The sequence below is a fragment of the Macaca fascicularis genome, chromosome 4, assembly GCF_037993035.2.
Source record: "Macaca fascicularis isolate 582-1 chromosome 4, T2T-MFA8v1.1".
NCBI classification, from domain to species: domain Eukaryota; kingdom Metazoa; phylum Chordata; class Mammalia; order Primates; family Cercopithecidae; genus Macaca; species Macaca fascicularis.
Genome location: NC_088378.1, coordinates 3,671,799 through 3,691,615, shown reverse-complemented (window position 1 = coordinate 3,691,615; position 19,817 = coordinate 3,671,799). Strand labels below are relative to the sequence as shown.

At 51.4% G+C, this 19,817-nt stretch overlaps 1 protein-coding gene across 8 annotated transcripts in view; it reads left to right on the top strand.

The window, feature by feature from the left end:
- The window catches only part of UNC93A (unc-93 homolog A), a 67,135-nt gene that overhangs the window by 46,631 nt on the left and 687 nt on the right, over window positions 1-19,817 (top strand). For 3 of the 8 annotated variants that reach the window (XR_012434385.1, XM_074038990.1, XM_074038992.1), the window contains 3 exons: window positions 911-1,046; window positions 2,785-2,916; window positions 10,593-11,732. Coding sequence is in view for 7 of the 8 variants with exons in the window: in XM_074038990.1 (XP_073895091.1) it covers window positions 911-1,046; window positions 2,785-2,916; window positions 10,593-10,858 (534 nt within the window). In the remaining variant the exon portion in view is untranslated. Of the gene's footprint in view, window positions 1-910; window positions 1,047-2,784; window positions 2,917-8,391; window positions 8,781-10,592; window positions 11,733-19,817 lie in introns of those variants that run through there. The other 5 variants (XM_065543158.2, XM_074038991.1, XM_065543157.1 and 2 more) reach the window with 4 other exon arrangements.

The window sequence follows — 19,817 nt, the reverse complement described above, 5'->3', positions numbered from 1 at the left end:
CGCTTTTGGGAGCTGTTAAGAGCTGGTGGCCAGAGCTGGACCAGCGTGGGCCTGTGTCTGGCAGAGGCTCTCCTTCCGGCGGAGCCTTCCCTGCTCTGTCCCCACCCCAGATCCCTCCCAGGCAAGGCTGACAGCTTAAGATAAAAAGCACCTCTGCAGGTAGAATTTGAATTTCAGATAAACCACAAATGTCTCTCCGGGAGTATGCCTAGGCAATAGTGGGTGTCCTCAATTTTATCTGGCAATGCTACTTTCAGGACAGCCTTGATGGAGAATCTTAGGGGCTTAAAAGAGTAGAAACAGGATAACAGAAAGGTCCACTTGGCATTTTGGGGACAGCCCCTCCTGCTCCTCCACTGGACTTGTCCTTGTCACCCCCGATGTGGCTGTGGCTGGTCTCGTCTCAGCCTCTGTTCTGTGTGCCCGCCCTCGAGGCCGCCCGTGATGGGAGTGTGATGTGGTGGGTGTGAGAGCACGTGTGCAGCCAGCTGCTGGGCTGCTGAGGCCCCGGAAGAGGTGGCAGAGCGACCTCGTCAGTTTCTCTCTTTTTTTTTTTTTTTTTAAACTCTCTTTAGACCTCACAGGCAATGATTGGCCCCAGCAAGGGCAGGGTGTATTGGCTTCCATATAAAATAATGCACATTTCACAGAAAATAGCAAGAAATATATGAGAAAAAATTTTGTCCAGAGTTGTCCAAACTGCCTCCTTTTAGTTCTTTCCCAAAGAGGATTTTCGTACCAACACCAGCTTTTCTCCTGCCTGGGAGCCACAGAGCCTAGAGGAAGGCGTCGGCCACACTGGCCTGCCGGCCGTCTCAGAGCAGATGTTCAAAGCACCCGACTGCAGCTTCAGCTTGAGTGCGGGAGGCCTGGGAGCGTCCCTGACGTGGCTCTGCATCCCTCTCCCCAGTCCTACGTCACCTGCGCCCTGGGCATCCAGTTCGTTGGCTACGTGATGATCTGCTTCTCGGCCACCAACGCGCTGTGCTCCGTGTTGTACGGAAAGGTCTCGCAGTACACGGGCAGGGCTGTGCTCTACGTGCTGGGTAGGTAGCAGTGTGCGTCCCAACCCCAGCCGTCATAACGGTTTGCAGTAGCGAAAGCGTGCAGCTCACAGTCAGGACGGGGCTGGAAAAGTGCCCCTGAAACTGCTTTGAAATCAGTGACGCCCTGTAAGATGCATTCTTTCTTTCAGTCCTTCCTTCGCCCCCTCCTTCACCCCCTCAACAAGCAGGAATCAGATCTCTCTCCAAGCTGGCACTGGGCAGGCACTGTGCTCGGCATAAGACCACACAGCAAGTGCCTGCTCTGAGTGGGCACTCAGTGTGGTGACTAGGCCAGGGTGGGGCGGGGCGGGGTCTCTGCAGGTGCAAATGAGGGACACGAAGCCAGTGGTGAGGCCATGGGTGTCACAGAAGGTCACACTGGGGTTGGGGTGGCTCTGTTCCACATCTGTTCACACAGTGGATAAGGACAAGACTTCTAAGGCCACAGATTCCTCCCTAAACACACAGCGCCTTCCATTTTCCTTGGGAAGAGAAGGAAAGGGATGAGTCAGAGATCACGTGAACAATGGGGAATGTGGGCACTAAGAAAAACGGCGCCTGGCATGTCAATGCCCCAGGCAGGGCTGGGTGTGGGGGCGCAGGCAGAGGAAGGGCACACAGCGAGCATCTGCCAGGGCCATGGAGCCCAAAGGCACTGCCTGGGGTTTCCTATCCATCTTCACAGCCGCCCTGTGAAGCAGACAGTGTCCCCTTACAGAGAGGAAATCATGGAGCAGAGAAGTGGAGGGACTTGCCCAAGGTGGTGCAGCCCCGGGGGCACGCGGTGCGGACCTGCCTTTCTGTTGCCAGAGACCCTGCTCTTCCTCTGTGGCATCTTGAGCGTCACTGGGCAGCCTCGTTACTGCATCCTGGAGACGCCACAGCCTGTGGAAATGGGGGTCCCAAATCTGTGACCTGCTGGGACGAGTCACAAGGAGAGGCCCACAGATACCACCTGTCTGGGAGGTCTGTGGCCTCCTCCCTTTTTTCCCCACGGCCCCCACTTGGAAGGCTCAGATGAAACCATGGGCACACTTTGTCCTATCCCCTGGCCACTCAGAAAGGGGCTGGGATCCTTCGACTTATACCTAATGAGGAGGCCCTTCTCTTTCTGACTTGAAGCCCTCTTAGCTTAGGGGCAACCTCAGGCCCAGACAGGGTGACCTTCCTTCCCAATATGATGCCAGACCACACCCAAGGCCCTCCAGGCTGAGGCTGTGGGTCACACAGCAGGTATGTGGTGCAGACCATTGACTTAGAGCTGGCAGCACGCATACACACCAGCTCACAAATTAAATGTCAAGGTTCCAACTAAAAAGATGACTTCCAGAGCATTAAGGGAACACTGAGCATGAAGCAAACATTGAGACGGTTCCAGAGGATGGTTGAGAAGGTTGAGATGGTTGAGACGATTGAGATGGTTGAGACAGTTCCAGAGGATGGTTGAGAAGGTTGAGATGGTTGAGACGATTGAGATGGTTGAGACGGTTCCAGAGGATGGTTGAGAAGGTTGAGATGGTTGAGACGATTGAGATGGTTGAGATGGTTCCAGAGGATGGTTGAGAAGGTTGAGATGGTTGAGACGATTGAGATGGTTGAGACGGTTCCAGTGGACAGTTCCAGGGGACGGTTCCAGAGGACAGTTGAGACAGTTGCTCTAGTGCTGACCCACCTACGGGTCCCTCCAGGCCATGATGATGACCCTCATTGCCTGGCGGTTTCCTCTCTGCACCCCCAGGCACGGTGACCCATCTGTCCTGTATGATCGCCCTCCTGCTGTGGAGACCTGGTGCTGACCAGCTGGCGGTGTTCTTCGTATTCTCAGGCCTGTGGGGTGTGGCAGATGCTGTCTGGCAGACACAGAACAATGGTGAGTCCCCAGCCCAGGCCCCTTCCTGGCAGCAGGGGGGCAGTCCCTGGCCAAGGCAACTGTGGGAGCTCATTAGCTGCCAATGGGCCAGAGCCAGGAGAGGTGAGTTGGGAGAGATGGGAGGGCCAAGAGGGCTGTGATGTCGCCTCTGGGTCTGATGTATTTTCTCTGAGCATTTATTCAGATTCATGATGCAAAAGTGGAAAACCACCCGGGGTTCTTTCTGGGCACCATTCCCTTGGGATGATGTGGTTTTGCTTAAGTCAGGTCGCCCATCCGAGCCTGGGTGTGAGACTGTCTACCCCTAGGACAGCAGCCTCTTCATGACTGAAAACCTTCATTCAGACGTGCTTGTGATCAGAGGTACCCTCTCCGCGTCCCTGGGCCTGGGGTGTAAACACGCAGGGCCATCCAAGGAGCCCCGGGCGATGGGAGGTGGGAGTGTGAACCAAGGAGCCCATGGAAGATGGGAGGTGGCGGTGTGAACCACAAGCCACACATGTCACAGGTCACTAGGGTCAGTGTCTGTGGAGGGGGCTTTGGGGCTTCCTGGGCAGTGGTGGGTTTTCTGTGAGCAGGTGGGGACCCTGTGTATATCGGGGAGCAGGGGAGGCCAGGGTGGGCTTCGTCCTAGAGACCACATCTGCATCACGTCTAGGCTGACCGCTGTCCAGATGGGGTGGGGTGCAGGAGGAACCAGGGCAGGAGGCGGCGGGGGGCTCCAAGGCCTTGCTGGGGCTGGGGTCCCCGAGAAGGCGGCCTAGGGGGAGTGCAGAGGGGTGGGGTGGAGTGGCCGTTCGGGTCCCCATGTGTGGGGCCAGCATGCGGGGGAGGATCAGATGCGCCTGGGTCACTGGAAGCAGCAGAAAGCGCTGACACCCAGGAGTGACTGGGAGCTATGTGGAGTCTGTACCGTGTCACAACAATCAATTCCAAAAGGCAGGTGACAAGGTCCAAGGTGCGGTCCTAGGGGGAGCCGGGAAGCCTGGTTGTCAGATGGAAGGTGATATCCCGTGATGATGGCAGGAGCCAAATGCCAAAGTCCTCACAGAATAGGGTGGCCTGGCCAGGAGGTCAGGCAGAACAGTGAGGGCACGGGTGGGAGAGGAGCAGGAGCCAAGGAGGAGCCAGGGAGGAAGGGGCCCCAGGCTCAGGCAGCGGCACCAGAAAGGTTCCAGAGAGGCCTGAGGGCAGGCAAACTGGGAGGGGATGCCGCAGTTGCACCTGTTATTCCAGCTACTCAGGAGGCTGAGGCAGGAGAATCCCTTGAACTCCGGAGCAGAGGTCGCAGTGAGCCAAGATTGTACCACTGCACTCGTGCCAGGCTCTGCTGAGCTCCGAGGTGCTTTGTTCTGGCTGGTCGTGTTTTCCACAAGGAGACGTGTGAGAGGGTTTTGGAGGAAGGTCACTAGGAAGAGAAGGAAGCTGGGTCAGTGTGTGTGGCCACTGGTTGGAGGGTGTGCGTTCTGGGTGGTGTTGAAAATAACACAGATGAGGGCTTGGGGTAGGAACCCTGAGTTTCCCCAAAACCCCATCTAAGGTCCCGAGGGGTGTCAGAGGCCCAAAGAGGCAAGACTGCGTGTCTAAGAGATGCCGATGAGGCAAGATGAAGGGTCCTCTTGGAGGTGAGCATGGCTCACATGAGACCCTCTTCCCTCCAGGAGAGACATCAACATTCTGCCTTTATCTGGCAAACACTCGGGGCTTAGAAATTGGAAAAAGCAAACCCACGAAGGAAGTACAGGCCAATGTTTCTGAGATGACGGACCTGGCTGCTGTCCCGCACTGAGGATAAAGAGCACATGTGACCTCAGATCACGGACCGAACACTCCAGCCATGTCCTTTCTGTCTTCCTGGTGGATTGCCATCCACAGGACAGCTGATAATCATCTTTGAACAAACCCGCACTGTTGGATTTAAGGAGCCGTGTTTCACAGTCCTTTCTGCTGCCCCAGTAATGCAGGTGGACGTAGTGAAGCTCTTCACCAAAATGAGCGTGTACTTGGCCCAGCGCCATGCTCTGGCTTGTCGGGATCAAGGCCGGGAGCCTGGAAGGGGTAGATTGGACCCGAGGCCAGGCCAGGGCATTGCTTAACAGAACTAATACTGATTTAATGGAGGGGAGTAAACAGCAACTCACTTTGGTGTTTTTGGCAGTGCAGAATTATAAGCTAGCGGCGTGTCATGTCGCCTGCAGGGCTCCTAGCTACATTACCAATAAGCATCACACAGCATTTGTTTAAACCGTCCCCTGGACGTATGGCAGAGCCAGTGTTTTATGGAGGTCCCCAAATGCACATCCCATTACCAGAAGTGCACAGTGACTTATCTGAACTTACTTGATTTAAAAATATATTTACACATTAAATTAAAAGAAAAACACTGGGACAAATATCCCCACAATATTTTATAAGATAATTCTCTAAATGCTCCCAATGAATGTGATCATTCGTATTTGGTTTTTGTTCTTCCTGAGCTATGTGAATAGTGGACTTAACTCTCCTTTTCCTTACATGGACACACGGTACTCTCAGGGAAGGTCTTGTTGAACTGTGCAAACAAAGTTACCTAAGGACAAAGAGTATGAATGTCCAAGTCCAGTGAATGACTGGAATAAAGACTCCTTTTAATAAGGGATGCTAACTTAAATTGAAATTATTTATGTCTTTCTGTACAGGAAAAAGTAATTTTTTTCAAAAATAAACCAAATTGGCCGGGTGCGGTGGCTCACCCCTGTAATCCCACCACTTTGGGAGGCTGAGCCAGGCAGATCACTTAAGCTCAGGAGTTCGAGACCAGCCTGGTCAACATGGTAAAACCTCATCTCTACTAAAAATACAAAAATTAGCCTGGCGTGGTGGCACATGCCTGTAGTCTCAGCTACTAGGGAGGCTGAAGCTGGAGAATCACTTGAACCCAGGAGGCAGAGGTTGCAGTGAACTGAGATCACGTCATTGCACTGCAGCCTGGGTGACAGAGCAAGACTCTGTCTCACAAAAAAAAAATGTTGGGGAAAATATTTTCACATACTTGAGAAGCTCCTGTGGACTTTACTCTAGCAATCGTCATGCGCGAGTGGCATTTTAGTACCGTGTTTGTGCACTCCTGGCAGGCTGGCTCTCCATGCAGCACGGCACACACACAAGGTCTCTGTTCTCTATTTTTTGAAAAAAATGGAAATTTTATGTAGCTTTGGCTACATCTCAAAAACAGCTCTTTCTCATTTTTGTTTTTCTAAATAGCAAGTTAGATTTCTAATCCTATTCTCCCCAAATGTGTGCTTTCTTTTAAGAACATATGTGGGCCACATGTGTTCCTAATTAACGACACTGAATAAAACCCAATGAACTTTGTCCTCACTTTTTAGTCATCACTGCTCAGTTTAAAGACAGGTCCTTACAGTCTCCCACTTAGAAGCAGGTCAGAGGACTTCACCATTCGAGCCCCTCCTTCCTGGGCCAGAATTGAGAATCCCCGGCTCACTGTCCCACTGGGCTCCAGCGATCCCCTGGCCTCTGCAAGGGGAGATCTGTGCCAGGCACTCCTCTCTGCTTATTCCCTCTGACAGCAAATGAAAGATGGGTGTGGTTGCCAGGGCAACTCTTCCTCACCAATGCACTGCCATGAAGATATGGAATGTCTATTCTAAAAATACTCTTTTGCTCTGTTGGCTGTTTTTAGGCCGATAAACCCAGAAAATATGACTTCTTCAATGCCCTATTCACTTAACCTGTCTTCTCTGACCAAACAAGATTGCTGAACTTCTCATCCCCATCCCAGTGTTTGAGGACAGGAGCCACATCCTGGTCTCTTTAACCCTGGGCCACCTGGGAAGAGGAGGCTGACAGGCCAGGCTGAGAGCAATGCTTTGTCTTTTTAAATACACTTGTTATTTTGAAATAGTTTTAGATTTACAGAAAAGTTGCAAATGTAGAGAGTCCCCTTGAAAGGTACCAACCTAGAGACCCAACTCATTTACCCCATAGGCCTGTGCCTGCTTCTCCAAACGCTGAGCATCTCACACAGCCACGGCACATTCGTACAGCTAGGAAGTAACGCTGCCATGTGACAGTTAGTGGAGGGACAGCCTTTATTCGGGTTCCTCCAGGTTTCCCACGAGCGTTCTTTTTTCTGTGCCAGGATCCTGTCCTGGACTCCCTGTTGGACTCAGTCATCATATCTTCTGGCTGCTCTGTGGCAGCTTTTCATTTTCCTTGTTTTTCATGACCTGGACCCTTTGGAAGAGCACTGTAGTTTGTAGGCTGTCCCTTAACTTTGGTTTGTTTGCTGTTTTCTCATGATTAGGCTGGGGCTGAGGGTTTGGGGAGGACAATCCCCTGGTGAGGTGCTTCCCTGTCCTATCATATGGGGGATACAGAAGAGGGACAGGCCTCCTCACCAGCGATGTTAACCTTGATCCTGTGGGCACCGTGGTGCCAGCCACATCTCTCCACTGCAAACTCTCCACCTTCCCTTTCCACATGCGGTTCTGCAGGAGCGAGTGCCCAGGGAGCCAGCAGTCAAGGAGAGAGCAGCTAATCTCCACCCTGAGGAACGTCTATGTGTACACTGTAATTCTTCCACAAAAAATACCTGTCCCTTCTCCCCGATGTATTTGCTGACTCAATCATTGAGCTGCATCAGCATGGGCTCGTATATTTACTTTGCACTTTGGGTCACCATCCAACGCCACATTATTTCTTTATTAAGGTGGACAGTAGGCCACGGGGCTTATTCTGGCCCCCACTGCGTAGCTGTCACTCCTTTCTCTGGCAGCCAGAAGGCTGGTTCCCACTAGGTATGACCGCTTCCTTGTGTGTTCAATCTTGTACACGCGTACAGTTATTTCAGGATTGTTGAAATACCGTTTTCAGTCTACTTTCCTTTTTAAAAAATGTCTTTCCCCACTATGTCCTTAGCTGTGGGTAGTTCCATGCAATTTGAAACAATAAATGCATTGCTTTCTTTATGTTTAGATTAAAATAGGCACCAAATCTTGAGTAATTCCCTGAAAAGCCTGACTTTAATTATCTCTGGTGTTGGCCTCTCCTCCCCTAGACTGGGCTGATGTCATTCACACACGTGGCTTCCCCTTCCCCGAGTGGGGCAGACGGTTTCCCCTGATTCTTCCTCCAAGTTTCTTAAAGGCAGTTCCGGCGGCATCATCTGGGTCCTTGGCATCTCCCTCTGTAGGCGTGGACCCTGCTTCTGTGGGTAGAGATGTGTTAGGAGACAGGTGGGAGTGATGGTGTCACCTCTGTCTGGGGCCACTCCCATCTTATTCGGCCTCCTCAGTTCTGTTTTGTGGCCAGGGGACAGCCCACTTTCCAGCCACCTTCTGGGTCCCAGATCCTCCATGCTGGGGGCTCCTCCTGTCTCCCAAACACATCTAGGCGATTTTGAACACAAGTATGTGAGCCAGCAGACAGTCTAGCTCTTTCTCTCTTTGTTGTGGATCTCCTCTCTACGTTCAGATTTTGGAACCAGAGTCAGCGAATGTCAAGTTCTTCATGTGACATGTGAGGCATTAAGGGCCCGGAAAGTTTACGTTTATGGAAAAACTCAGAGGGCTGAGGAGAACACGGCTACTTATGAAGAAGCTGAATTGGCCTTGAACCAACCAGAACTTGATGAAGGGAGACGATGGGGGAGCGGGGTGAGTCCCTTTCTTGGAGGACAGCGATTTCTAATCATGGCAGCACAATATAAATTTCATCTTGAAATGCTTGAATGACATCAACCCATATTCCCAAAAAGCTTAAAATTAGAGTTGCCTGTGTTACTAGAATATTTATAATCTGGGTCCATTGGCTTTGGTTTTGCGACCTGCCCAGGGTGCAGCTGGGAGCTTTTAGCCACAGAACATAGCATGATCTACCACTTATAGCCATGGTGTCTCAACTTGGATTTTCTTCCCTAGAACCTTGGTTTTGGATCCAGTGCTAAGAGTCACCCTCAAAAAACAGGCAAGAGGTGTTTAGAATAGTCTCAGAAGCCAACTAAATCTAAACTTGGTTATTCAATTCTCTTCGGTCATTACTTTTATTAAGGTGGACAGTGTGCAGACTGTGGGACGAGAAGGGCGCCTTGTCCTGAGGGTTCCAAAGAACTTCTTGTTTCCCGAACATTCCTAAGCTGTTTACAATGTGAATCTTAGGGCAAGGGCTGTAGACAAGGTACTCCCCTGCTGTAAGCGCATCTGCATTGGTCTTCAGCAGTAGAGGAACATTCACGATGTGAGTTGTTTTGTATAAAACCAGCTGGCAAACCCTGGGGCGAGCTGTTTTTCATCACTTTCTTTAAATCCAGAGGAAAAAAAAGCACCCCTTTGGATGGGAGTGGAAGGTCCCTGGGGTCAAGTTCACGGACATCTGTCACGTTGCTGTGGAAATGAGCAGGCCAGCCCCAGGAAGGACAGCGCCTGTGCTTCTGGGTGTTTATCTGGACACTTTCCTTCTTGGAGGGAATCCCTCTCTCAGTGACATCATCTGTTGCCTGGGAGGGACAGGGCCTCGTCCCTCCCAGGCCATCCCAGGGCGGCTGCTGGGGACGGTGGCTTCAAAGACTGTGTTTCACAGCCCTTGTCATTGCCCTCCCTGGAGCCACACAGCCAGGCAGGCGCCCTCCCAAACACAGCGGTGCTGGGCCTCCCTGAACATGGTATCATCTCCAGCACTAAGGAGTGGTGGGTAGAGCGAATCTTCGGGAAGACGGTTCTCTCCGCACTCAGTGTGTATCTTGCGCTGAACCAGGTGCCATGGAGTTTACGAAATTAAACACCATCCTCCCTCCCTCAAGGACCCCAGCGCTGGCAGTCTGGAATCCTCCTGGGGAACCACATGCTTCTGCCCCTGGTTTCAGGCCCTGCTGCCTGCAGTTAAGGTCACAGCACACCCTGCCCCACCGGAGCTCAGGCTGCCTCTGTCCCTGCACCTGTCCCTGCCTCTCACCTGCCCACTTGGCTTCAGCCTGTGGAGGGTTTTCCTGGGTCTCGTGGCCAGCAACCTGGGCGGAGCCCCAAAGGGGCCGCTGTGTTTAAATCACAAGCAGGAAAATCCTGGGGCTCAAAAATCACTCAGCTAAAGGGAAAAGTCAAGCTGGGATCTGCTTGGGGCCAACCTGCCTGCCATTCTATTCGAAGTCATCCCTCTGCTCACTGATCTGAATGTCTCCTTTGGAGAGGCTCATCAGAAACTCAGAAGAATGCGACCATTTGTCTCATCTACCCATGACCGGGAAGCCCCCTCCCTGCTTCCAGTCTTCCCACCTTTGCTTGGAGTTGTCTTGCCTTTCTGGACCAAACCAATGCTCGTCTTCACCAAACCAATGCTCATCTTATCTATGTTGATTGATGTCTCATGTCTCCCTAGAATGTATAAAACCCAACTGTGCCCCAACCACCTTGGGCACATCTCATCAGGACCTCCTGAGGCTGTGTCATGAGCACCCATCCTCAACCTGGGAAAAATAAACATTCTAAATTAACTGAGACCTGCCTCAGATTTCCGGGGTTCATGCTATCATCTGCCATGTAAAATCATTCTGTTGTGAGAAAAGAAAAATGTCCTGATTTTGTTGAGAAAATGGGGCAGTGGGAAAGCCGTTGTGCTCTTTTCATGAACAGGGTCACTGTGGGGCCCAGGGCAGAGCTCTCACTCCGCTCTCTCCTCCGCAGCTCTCTACGGCGTTCTGTTTGAGAAGAGCAAGGAAGCTGCCTTTGCCAATTACCGCCTGTGGGAGGCCCTGGGATACGTCATTGCCTTTGGGTACAGCACATTTTTGTGTGTGCGAGTCAAGCTCTACATTCTGCTGGGGGTCCTGAGCCTGACCATGGTGGCCTATGGGCTTGTGGAGTGTGTGGAATCCAAGAACCCGATCAGACCCCACGCTGCAGGACAGGCGAACCAGGCAGAAGATGAAGAAATAGAAACAAAAATGTGAGAGCAGTGAGGTCCAAGGAGGATGAACTCAGAAAGCACCAGCCAGAAAGTTTTCTTAGAAGATGCCTCAGGACATGGAGCGACTCATCGTCACCATCTCAGTACAATTTGGCCACTGTGAAGATATCATATTATTTCACTCTTTATGTATTTTTTTCTATTCTAACAATTTTTTAGTCCACCATCTTATCAACAGAGATCAAGTGTATACGTGAAGGTATCAGTTAATTTAATTTTAGATACAAAAGAAAAAAGTACAATCAGCCAATTAGAATTTGCCTGAAATCATAGGCTCACCCTAGTTTTATTGCTGTAGTTGTTTTTCAGAATTGAAAGACGGCTTAAAACAATGTAGACTAACCCCACAATTTTACAAATGGGCAAACTTTCTTTCTTTTTTTTTTTTTCGAGACAGAGTCTCGCTCGGTCGCCCAGGCTGCAGTGCAGTGGTGCCATCTCGGCTCACTGCAAGCTCCGCCTCCTGGGTTCACGCCATTCTCCTGCCTCAGCCTCCGGAGGAGCTGGGACTACAGGCGCCGCCACCACGCCAGGCTAATTTTTTGTATTTTTAGTAGAGACAGGGTTTCACCGTGTTAGCCAGGATGGTCTCCATCTCCTGACCTCACGATCCACCTGCCTCGGCCTCCCAAAGTGCTGGGATTACAGGCATGAGCCACCGCGCCTGGCCACACATGGATAAACTTTTAAGCTTCTAACTCTACTTGGATTAAAACCCCATACATTTTGCAAAGGGGCCCTGACAAGTCAACTGACTCAACCCCACAGAGTCAGGGGGTGACAAAGTCAGACTGGGGCTCAGGATTCCAGAAACGTGTGGGGTCTGTGTTTCTAAATAAAAGCAGTTGTTCAGCGGACTCACCTCCTGCCCAAGTACTGTTGTGCTAAATACTCACGCGGACACACACACACACGCTTACGCGGACACACACACACGCTTCATCGCATCAGTGCTTTAGCATGCTGTGGCCTTCACAGACCTTTGAGAGCATTTCACACTGAGATGCTACACGTGTCTGTTAACGTGGAAAACAGCACCGGGCATGGGTTGGGTGATATTTGCCCGTCTCAGTCACCATCTGGTCCCTTGACACCTGGTCTCCTCTCTCACTTGTTCTTCCTAGCAGCGCTGTCGACTGCCCATCTCCAAGGCTGCTTTCTTGTCCACTGCACTCGGGTCCTCAGGCCTTCCCCAGCCCTCCCCTATCACTAGCACCCACCTTGCCCAGCCCCCTCTAGCCTTCCCCCTCCTCCTCCCCTACAACCCACCCTCCACGGACCTGTCCCTGCCCCCCCACCCCTCCCCAGACCCCTTCCTGGCCCCTTCCCAACCCTCCTTGGCACCCCCTGCCCTCCCACCACTCCTGGACCCTCCCTGCTCCACCCACCCTCCCCCTACTCCCGGGCCCTCCCTGCCCCCCCAACTGCCCTCTCCCCACTGCCTGCCCTCCCTGGACCTGCCTCGCCCTCCCTGGACCCTCCCCAACCCCTCACTCCTAGGACCTCCCTGGCCTGTGTGCCTGGAGCTTAGGTTCTCTTTTGTCCTTTAACCCTAAGCTGCTTCCTTCCCCTTCCCCTTCCTCTTCCTCCCCTTCCTCTTTGGTTCACACCGCGGCTTCTTCTAGACCTTCTGGGTCCTGTCTGTGGCTCTCCCACCTGCATGTTGTTCGTTTATTGTTTCCACGAGCGTCTCCTCCTCCTGGAACTTCAGCTTTCCAGCGTCTAGTACACAGCACTAGCAGGTGCTTCATATGTGCGGAAGGAAATGGGCCTCTCTGTGAAATTCCAAATGCTTCCTTCACTCACCCTCATTCATTAGGACGCTGGCCGCCTCTGGCCGTGGGAGGGGAAGTCAATGCCTCCTGGCCCTTTCTCCTTCCAGTCAGTGTCAGCCAGGTGCCCAGATGGGCAATGATCAAAGGCAGAGAAAGTGCAGCTGCCACAAGCTAATGTTTCCTGGCCTCTTGAATGTCACCTCTCAAGCTGCCCCACATCGAGCTGCACATTTTCTCCTACCTGTTAGAATTTCCCAGGTAGCCCAGTGTCTCTGACCACCAGCAGCCACCTTCTTGTCACCCAGGCTCACGTTCCCTTCACGTGCCACTCTCTCCCCTGCCTGGCTGATCAGGGAGGAGGCCCTGCCGTTCCTCCCCCAGTCTTCAGATCCTCCGCCTCCATTCCATTCCCTCTCGGTTGCTTCCTGGTTCACTGTCCTCCCTGCAGGGCTCGTTCTCGCCTCCATCAGGGCTATTGAGAAAGGGATTTTGCTAAACACAGGACACTTCACTCTCCAGCGTCCATCTAAAGAGCACAATCTTACCCCCTGGCTGGGACAGTCCAGGCCTCCGTGAGTTAATTCCAGCTACCTCTCTAGCCTTCTGTCCATTTCACAAGACTTCTCTATCCAATGCTTCTGTTAAACACCGAGGTCCTTCCCTTGTGGGCCCTTAGCTCATGCTGCTCCTGTGTCTCTATGAAAACCACGTTTACCCTCCCAGACCCACTGGAATGCTGTTAACTCTTTGCAGGTTTCAACCATCTTCCTAAAGCTGGGCCTCTGCGCTCTCTAATCCCTGCCCTGCTTTGCCCTCCCCTTTCCCCCCATGTGCCATGGGCTGCCTGGCACCATCCCTGTCTGTGGGATCCATGGCCTTCTTGCCTGGCGCCATCCCTGTCTGTGGGATGCATGGCTGCCATGCCTATTTGTGGGATCCATGATGGTCTTTGCAGCTCCCACAATAGGGTCATGTCAAAAGGAATCAAGACTGGTGAGGGTATTTGTGTAGAGGGCATTCACTGAGGGCGAGGTGACATGTCATGTCTTCTCCATTTGGAGGTTTAGGATTTTGTAAATTGATTGGGCACTCCTGGTGCTCCTCAGGATAAGTCTTATTTGGAACTGGTCTTTGGTTTCTCAATCTGCTCAGAGCATTTTTAACCCTATAGACCCTAAGTCAGTAGGAGCTCCTTAGACCTGTGGGGGTAGTAAGGCCTTTGCAGAATGTCTTGGAGACAATGAACTACGCCTGCTCATGAGGTGTGTGGGGCACTAAGGAGTGAGCTCTGGGCCAAAGGCTAGAGGGAAGGACCCGGAGCTGAGAGGAGTTAGAGAGTGCGTGTGCACGTGTCCAAACCAGTGTGCATCTGCGTAGCTCCAGCCAGCCGTTCAGAAGTGTAGTGGAGCAGGGCAGCCTCTCCAAGTGCTCCTGGGACAGAGAGCTTTGCTAGTTTGCAGGATCATCAGAATTCTGCTCAGAGACTCAGCCATGATCGGGTTCTGCTGCTGTCGATGCTTACAGGAAAGTGCCAGGCTCTGTGTGACAGGAGCCCGAGCCTCCTCTGAGTCACTGGAGCGGTTCAGTCGAGCTCGACGGAGGGTCCGGTTGTTGGGAGTCCATGAGGAGCGGCCGGCTGGAGCTACACAGACGTCTTTAGCACACAGCACTTCCCCACTGCTGTGCACCTGACCAGTGACTTGTCTGGACAGCCAGGCTCTCCCTGAAGGTGGCCGGTGGCATTCGGGACTTTTCTGATTTCTTCATCCTTTGCATTTTGGAACTGAAGCATTTGTGGATGTGCCCAAGTGCCTGGGTGAGAGCCTAGAGAAAGACAGCAAACCAGATTCCGATCTCTTCCTGGTCCCGGGGGGAAGGATGTATGGCTGGGTCCCTGGGTCATATCAGTATTGCCAGCCTAGGACATGTTTAGTTGGAAAGCTGCACAGTAATGGGACTTCAGAGTAAATTTTTGGGGTCTCCAGATAGCATTTATTTCAATCAGATCACCTAAACACCACAGAAAAAAAAGTTTCTCTCTCCAGTTTTCACGTGACTGCTAGTGCGTCCAGGTCACTTTGATCACAAAACCTGTAACCAGTCTCCAGGTTAAGGGTCCAATTTGTGAAACTCTTAATAGGAGCCTCCCTTTCCATTGTGTCAAAGCAAATTAGTTAACCTCGCTCTTTTTCAGTATTCAGTGTGTAAAATGGGAATATTCTTACTTCACAATAATTAAAACTGTGTGTATCATAAAATGCTATCAAGAGCTATACAATGGAGCAATAAGAACAGCCATTCCCTAGACCAAGCTTAAAATGCAGTGCTTTTTAGTCAATCCCTAAATGCCATGAGCTCTTCTAGGCTTTCGTAACATGCCATTCATCAGTCTTAAGTTTCCATGGCCCAGCTCCCAGGACTCAGAGACAAATACGCACTGTTTTTACTTGATCAGAGATTTAATGAAGGCAAGATTTTAAAAAAATATAATGTATGCCACAATATATTATATAGAATTTTCTAAAATCTAAAAACTTATCTATAAGAAAGCCCTTAAATACAGAAATTGAAAAGTTAAGAGCATACAATGAAGAGACAGGGAGGGTGCCGCTGACCCAGACCTGTTTCCCGTCTGCGGTTACTATCGCATTCTAAGATTAGAGCTTGCTGAGCTTCCTGGCACCCATGGCAGAAAAATAAATGCAAATTATAAAATAGTCAGTTTTGATAAAAAGAGGCCTGCCAGCATCAGCAGAGAGATTTGTTTTCTAGGTGCCAAAATGTAAGGGGATTTTCATGTGGGTCCCCAGCCAAAAAGCATGGAGCGAGTGTAGTGGACACTCTTCTCCGATGGGTTGTTATGACTGATTGTGATTGTGATCTTTGATAACAGCAGTGCTCTCGTTGGAACGTGATTCTCTGAACGTGTGTGAGTGAGGTCTGCTAATGAGACCAGGAGTGTGCACCCTCCTGAGATGAGAGCCTTCCATGCCTGGGCTCGGGGCCTCTGTAGCACCCGCCCAGTCTGGGTCTGTTTAGTCAGTGAGGCAGAGCGATCGCTACCTTACCCCAGTGAAAGCCATGACACCGAGACAGGTAACCCACAGGAGAGCTCCAGCGCACTGAGGTGTCTGGCCTTTGTAAAGGTACTTGAGTCTGTTCCAGCTTCACAGTCAAATAAGAGACAGGCATTACTTTTTCTTCCCAAGTTCATTTCCAGGCCGAAGTCAAAACTGCCTGAGTCCCCAGGATCCCACTCCAGTCCCTCTGGAATGTTCTTTCTCTCAGAAGTTCCCGACCCACCTTCTCCTAGGGTCCCCAGGACAGATCACACCAGGTGAAAGAAGGTCCAAGTCTGGGGCAAGAATCAGGAAGCTTTGTCTTCCTTCCTCCTTCTTCCTTTCCTCCCATGGGGTCAGCGCCCTGGAAGGGGCAGGAAATCCAAAAGGAAGCGCGTATGTGGTGGGAATGGCGCTTGAGAGAGCTGCAGGTGCCACGGGGCCAGCCACACTCCTTCTCTGAGACCGCCTGTCCAGGCCCCTACTCGGCCAGACCAGCACGCAAAGGAGCAGTGGCGGGGGACGTGGTGCCCTGGTGGACAGGGGCTGTCACCGTGGCCCCAAGGAACGTGCATGCGCAGAGAACAGTCCCTATGGGGAAAGACAGACGCCGCCGTGGGATTCCCCTGGTGACTGTAAAGCCCCAATCCTACCCACGTTGCAAATGTCCCACTCCCTGCTCCCTCCGGCCTGTGCCTGACTCACCATCCTTGTCTGGAGAGCGTCCGTCTGACTCCCAACGCAAGGGTCCCTCCCTGAGTCCCTGACTCCCTCCCTTTCCTTAGTCCTCTGACTCCCAACGCAAGGGTCCCTCCCTGAGTCCCTGACTCCCTCCCTTTCCTTAGTCATTCTGTTTGCAAAAATAAGACAAAACAAAAATCTACAGAGGCGTTCCACCAGTCTGCTTTGGAAGGTAAAGTCTCACACCAGGAACGCAAAGCAAGTTATTTATCTCCCATGACGCCTCCGTCTGCCTGTCCTGATGCGTGTGGGCAACAGGAAGCCTCCTTCCTCAGGGAATGCTTCTTTCCTGCCCACTGCTGGCAGTGCGGGCTTTGCTTCATCTCCAGCCATGGCCCTACAAGGCCACCGATGACAGGGCGGGCCTTTGAAAATACGACCCTGCAACCCAGAGGGTTTACCTGTTCAACTTGGAAGTGTGCCCGTGGGCACCAGTGTGTTTGTGGGCACATCCGATGAGCTGCACAGTCCACACACTCCGCTCCGAGGAGAGCACAGCGGCCTTGAAGAGAAGGAGATTCGGGCACATCACACTCTGTACGGAGCCATGGATCTCACTTGGCCTCCAAGCGGGGAGGAAAGCCCCACTCACCATCCCTGTCCCTCCTTCCCAGGCCTTCCCACCAGGCCAGCCCCCTTGGAGGGCCCTCCTCTCACTCCTCTCTCACCTGCCCAGTCCTGCAGAAGGCAATTGTGATTTCTGTTCTTGCAGCAACCTTTCCTGAGACCTCATCTATCTGTTCAACTTCCATCCTTAACCCTGACAAATTCCAAGTAGGTCTCATTCTCATCACACGAGAAAATTATCTAATAAGCAAATTAGGATATTTATTCATTCATCCAACAAGTATGTACTTAATATCAAGCATTTGCTAAGTGCCACATATTGACTTGCATATAGTCAATGAAGCAGGCATTAAACAGCCATGTTTTGTTCTCAATAAGTTTCTATTCTACAGAAAAAATGTAAAATCAGTTTGTGGGTGGCCAGAAGCAGGACGAGCAATGGAATAGGGTGAGGGTGTGAGGACAAGCACGGCGCAGCTGTTTGCAGAGTAGATACAGCGCTTCGTCTGGCAAGGTGGTGGGAGAGGCTGGAGCGCCCAGCAGGAAAGCCAGGGAGGTAAAGGGGGCTAGGGTCCGAGAGGAGGCCCACGGAGGGGCCCAGATTGCACAGGGCCCAGCACCAAGGTAAGGCCCTTAAGCTTTATTCTGAGCCACATGGGAACCCATATTCGTTTCCTGGGCTGTAATAATAAAGCACCACACATTTGGGTGGCAAAAACAGCAGGAATTCATTCATTTTCCCACAGTTTAGAGGCCAGAAGTCTATCAAGGTGGCACCAAGGCCAGGCCCTTCTGAAACCCTCAGGGAGCATCCTTCCTGGCTCTTCAGCTTCCGGAGCTGCGAGCCATCCCCAGTGTTCCTTGGCCTGTAGATGGACCCCTCCAATCTCTGCCGCCATCTCCACAAGGCCTCTTCCCCGTGTGTCTGTGACTTTGCTCAGCCTCCTCCTCTCTGTGTCTCTGTGCCTAGTTCCTCTAAGAACAGGAACTTCATGTCACTGGTGTCCACAGAAGGACTCCAGTCGTATTGGATTAACCACATCTGCAACAACCCCATTTCCAAAGGTCACACCCCGAGGTTCTGCGAAGACATGAATTTTGGGGGACACTGTTGAGCCCAGTACAGAACCCACTGGAAGGGGTTAATCAGAGGAGTGGCATGAAGTGACTTCTTTATAAAAAGATCATTCTGGCTACAAGGAGCATTTTAAGAAGAACACACTTGTGTAACCAGCACCCAGAGCAGGTCATGAAATGCCACCAGCACCAGCTGAGACCCTGGGGACCCATCGCCACCGCTTCCCCCGAGGCAACACCTTCCAAAACTGCACGCTCAGTTCATGTACTTAATTTGATGTATCTCTGTCTTGATTCACATTTATTATGAAAGTATCATGTTCATTATAGTCCTTCAAACAGTACTGAAGTAAAGATGGTAAAAAAGTCCTTTCTCAGTTAATATTTACTGTCTCCCCCAGTGAATCAGGTACTGTGCTCCTTGTGGGGTTCTTGGGGAATGCTAACTGGAAAAAAGTCTAGGGTTTGGCCCCCGGTTGGGAAGATCACTGGGAGGAACAGAAGACCCCCCGAGTTCCCTTAAGCCACACTGTTTTTCAGTCTTTCTCCCTCAGGTTCGGTAGAGGGTAGACGGGGTTCTCCTTCCATCAGCTACCTGGGATGCAAGTCTTGGTGCTCAGTTGAGGGATAGAATAGGGGTGTCATAAAACGGAGAAAATTCTATGTATCGGTACAGAGTTTTCTTGCACTTTGCCAAAATTATAGATGTAAACATCATAGTGAATCTAACTTCCTGTTGATCCCATCAGGAGGGCACATAAAATAAGTGTGTTCTGGTGCCAACAGTGGGAAGCTGGGGAGAGATTTGTGCCATAATAGTGGGCATTTGTGAGGTCCACACAACAGAACATAGCCCCCAAGCACGTTGACTGCAGCATGAAGCCAGGGCAGGAGGAGACGCTGGACCAACCCTGTGGTGGGATGCAGGGCTCCTCTGGGTTGGGTCTCTGAGGTCAAAATCCAGAATCTGTGTGGTCAGTCACCAGGAGGTGCAAAGCCCATCTCCAAGCCTTTCTATGTCTGGTAACCAGGAGTCTCATGGAGAACTGAAGCCAAGGAGGGAACTGAGCCCCATGTGAAATCAGGGAAGTAATCAAAGGGAACGACAAATGGTTTGGGGAAATGTGTTTGCTCCTAGTGCTCACTTCAGAAAAAAATACATTTTTATAAAAAATGCACACTGCATATTTTTCTTGCCGAAGTGCCCTTAGCAGTCTCCTCTCGTCTGGATAGCTTTGCCCTTCTTCTGCCAGATTGCCAAGCGGAGAGTTAGCATGAAGTCTCGGAGGTGCAGGTGCAACATCTCCAGTGGAAGGGACAGACGAAACATGGCTGAGTAAATGCAGGATTTACAAATCCACACACCAGTGATCCGAGCCCAGGTGCTCTTGCCTGTGCCAGGACTGCCTTCCCTGGGAGTGCAGGAAGCCCGGATAAAATAACCCCACCCACCCACTCTCCCTCACATGACGCTCAGGAAGACAGTCCTGGTGGAAGAACCTCATTTCACTTCATTTTTACTAAATTTACCCCCACATGTGCTGGGAGGAAAACAATGAATAATTAACAATGCATGAACGTGTCAAACGGAAAAAGAAAAATGCCTTTGAGATCACATCTTATGATTGACTTTTGTTCTTGGTGTGAGGATAAGGAAATTAACCACGTTTCCCTGTGCTTGACAGAATGTAAGCAACCTCTACAGCGGCTTGGTGTGCCGTTT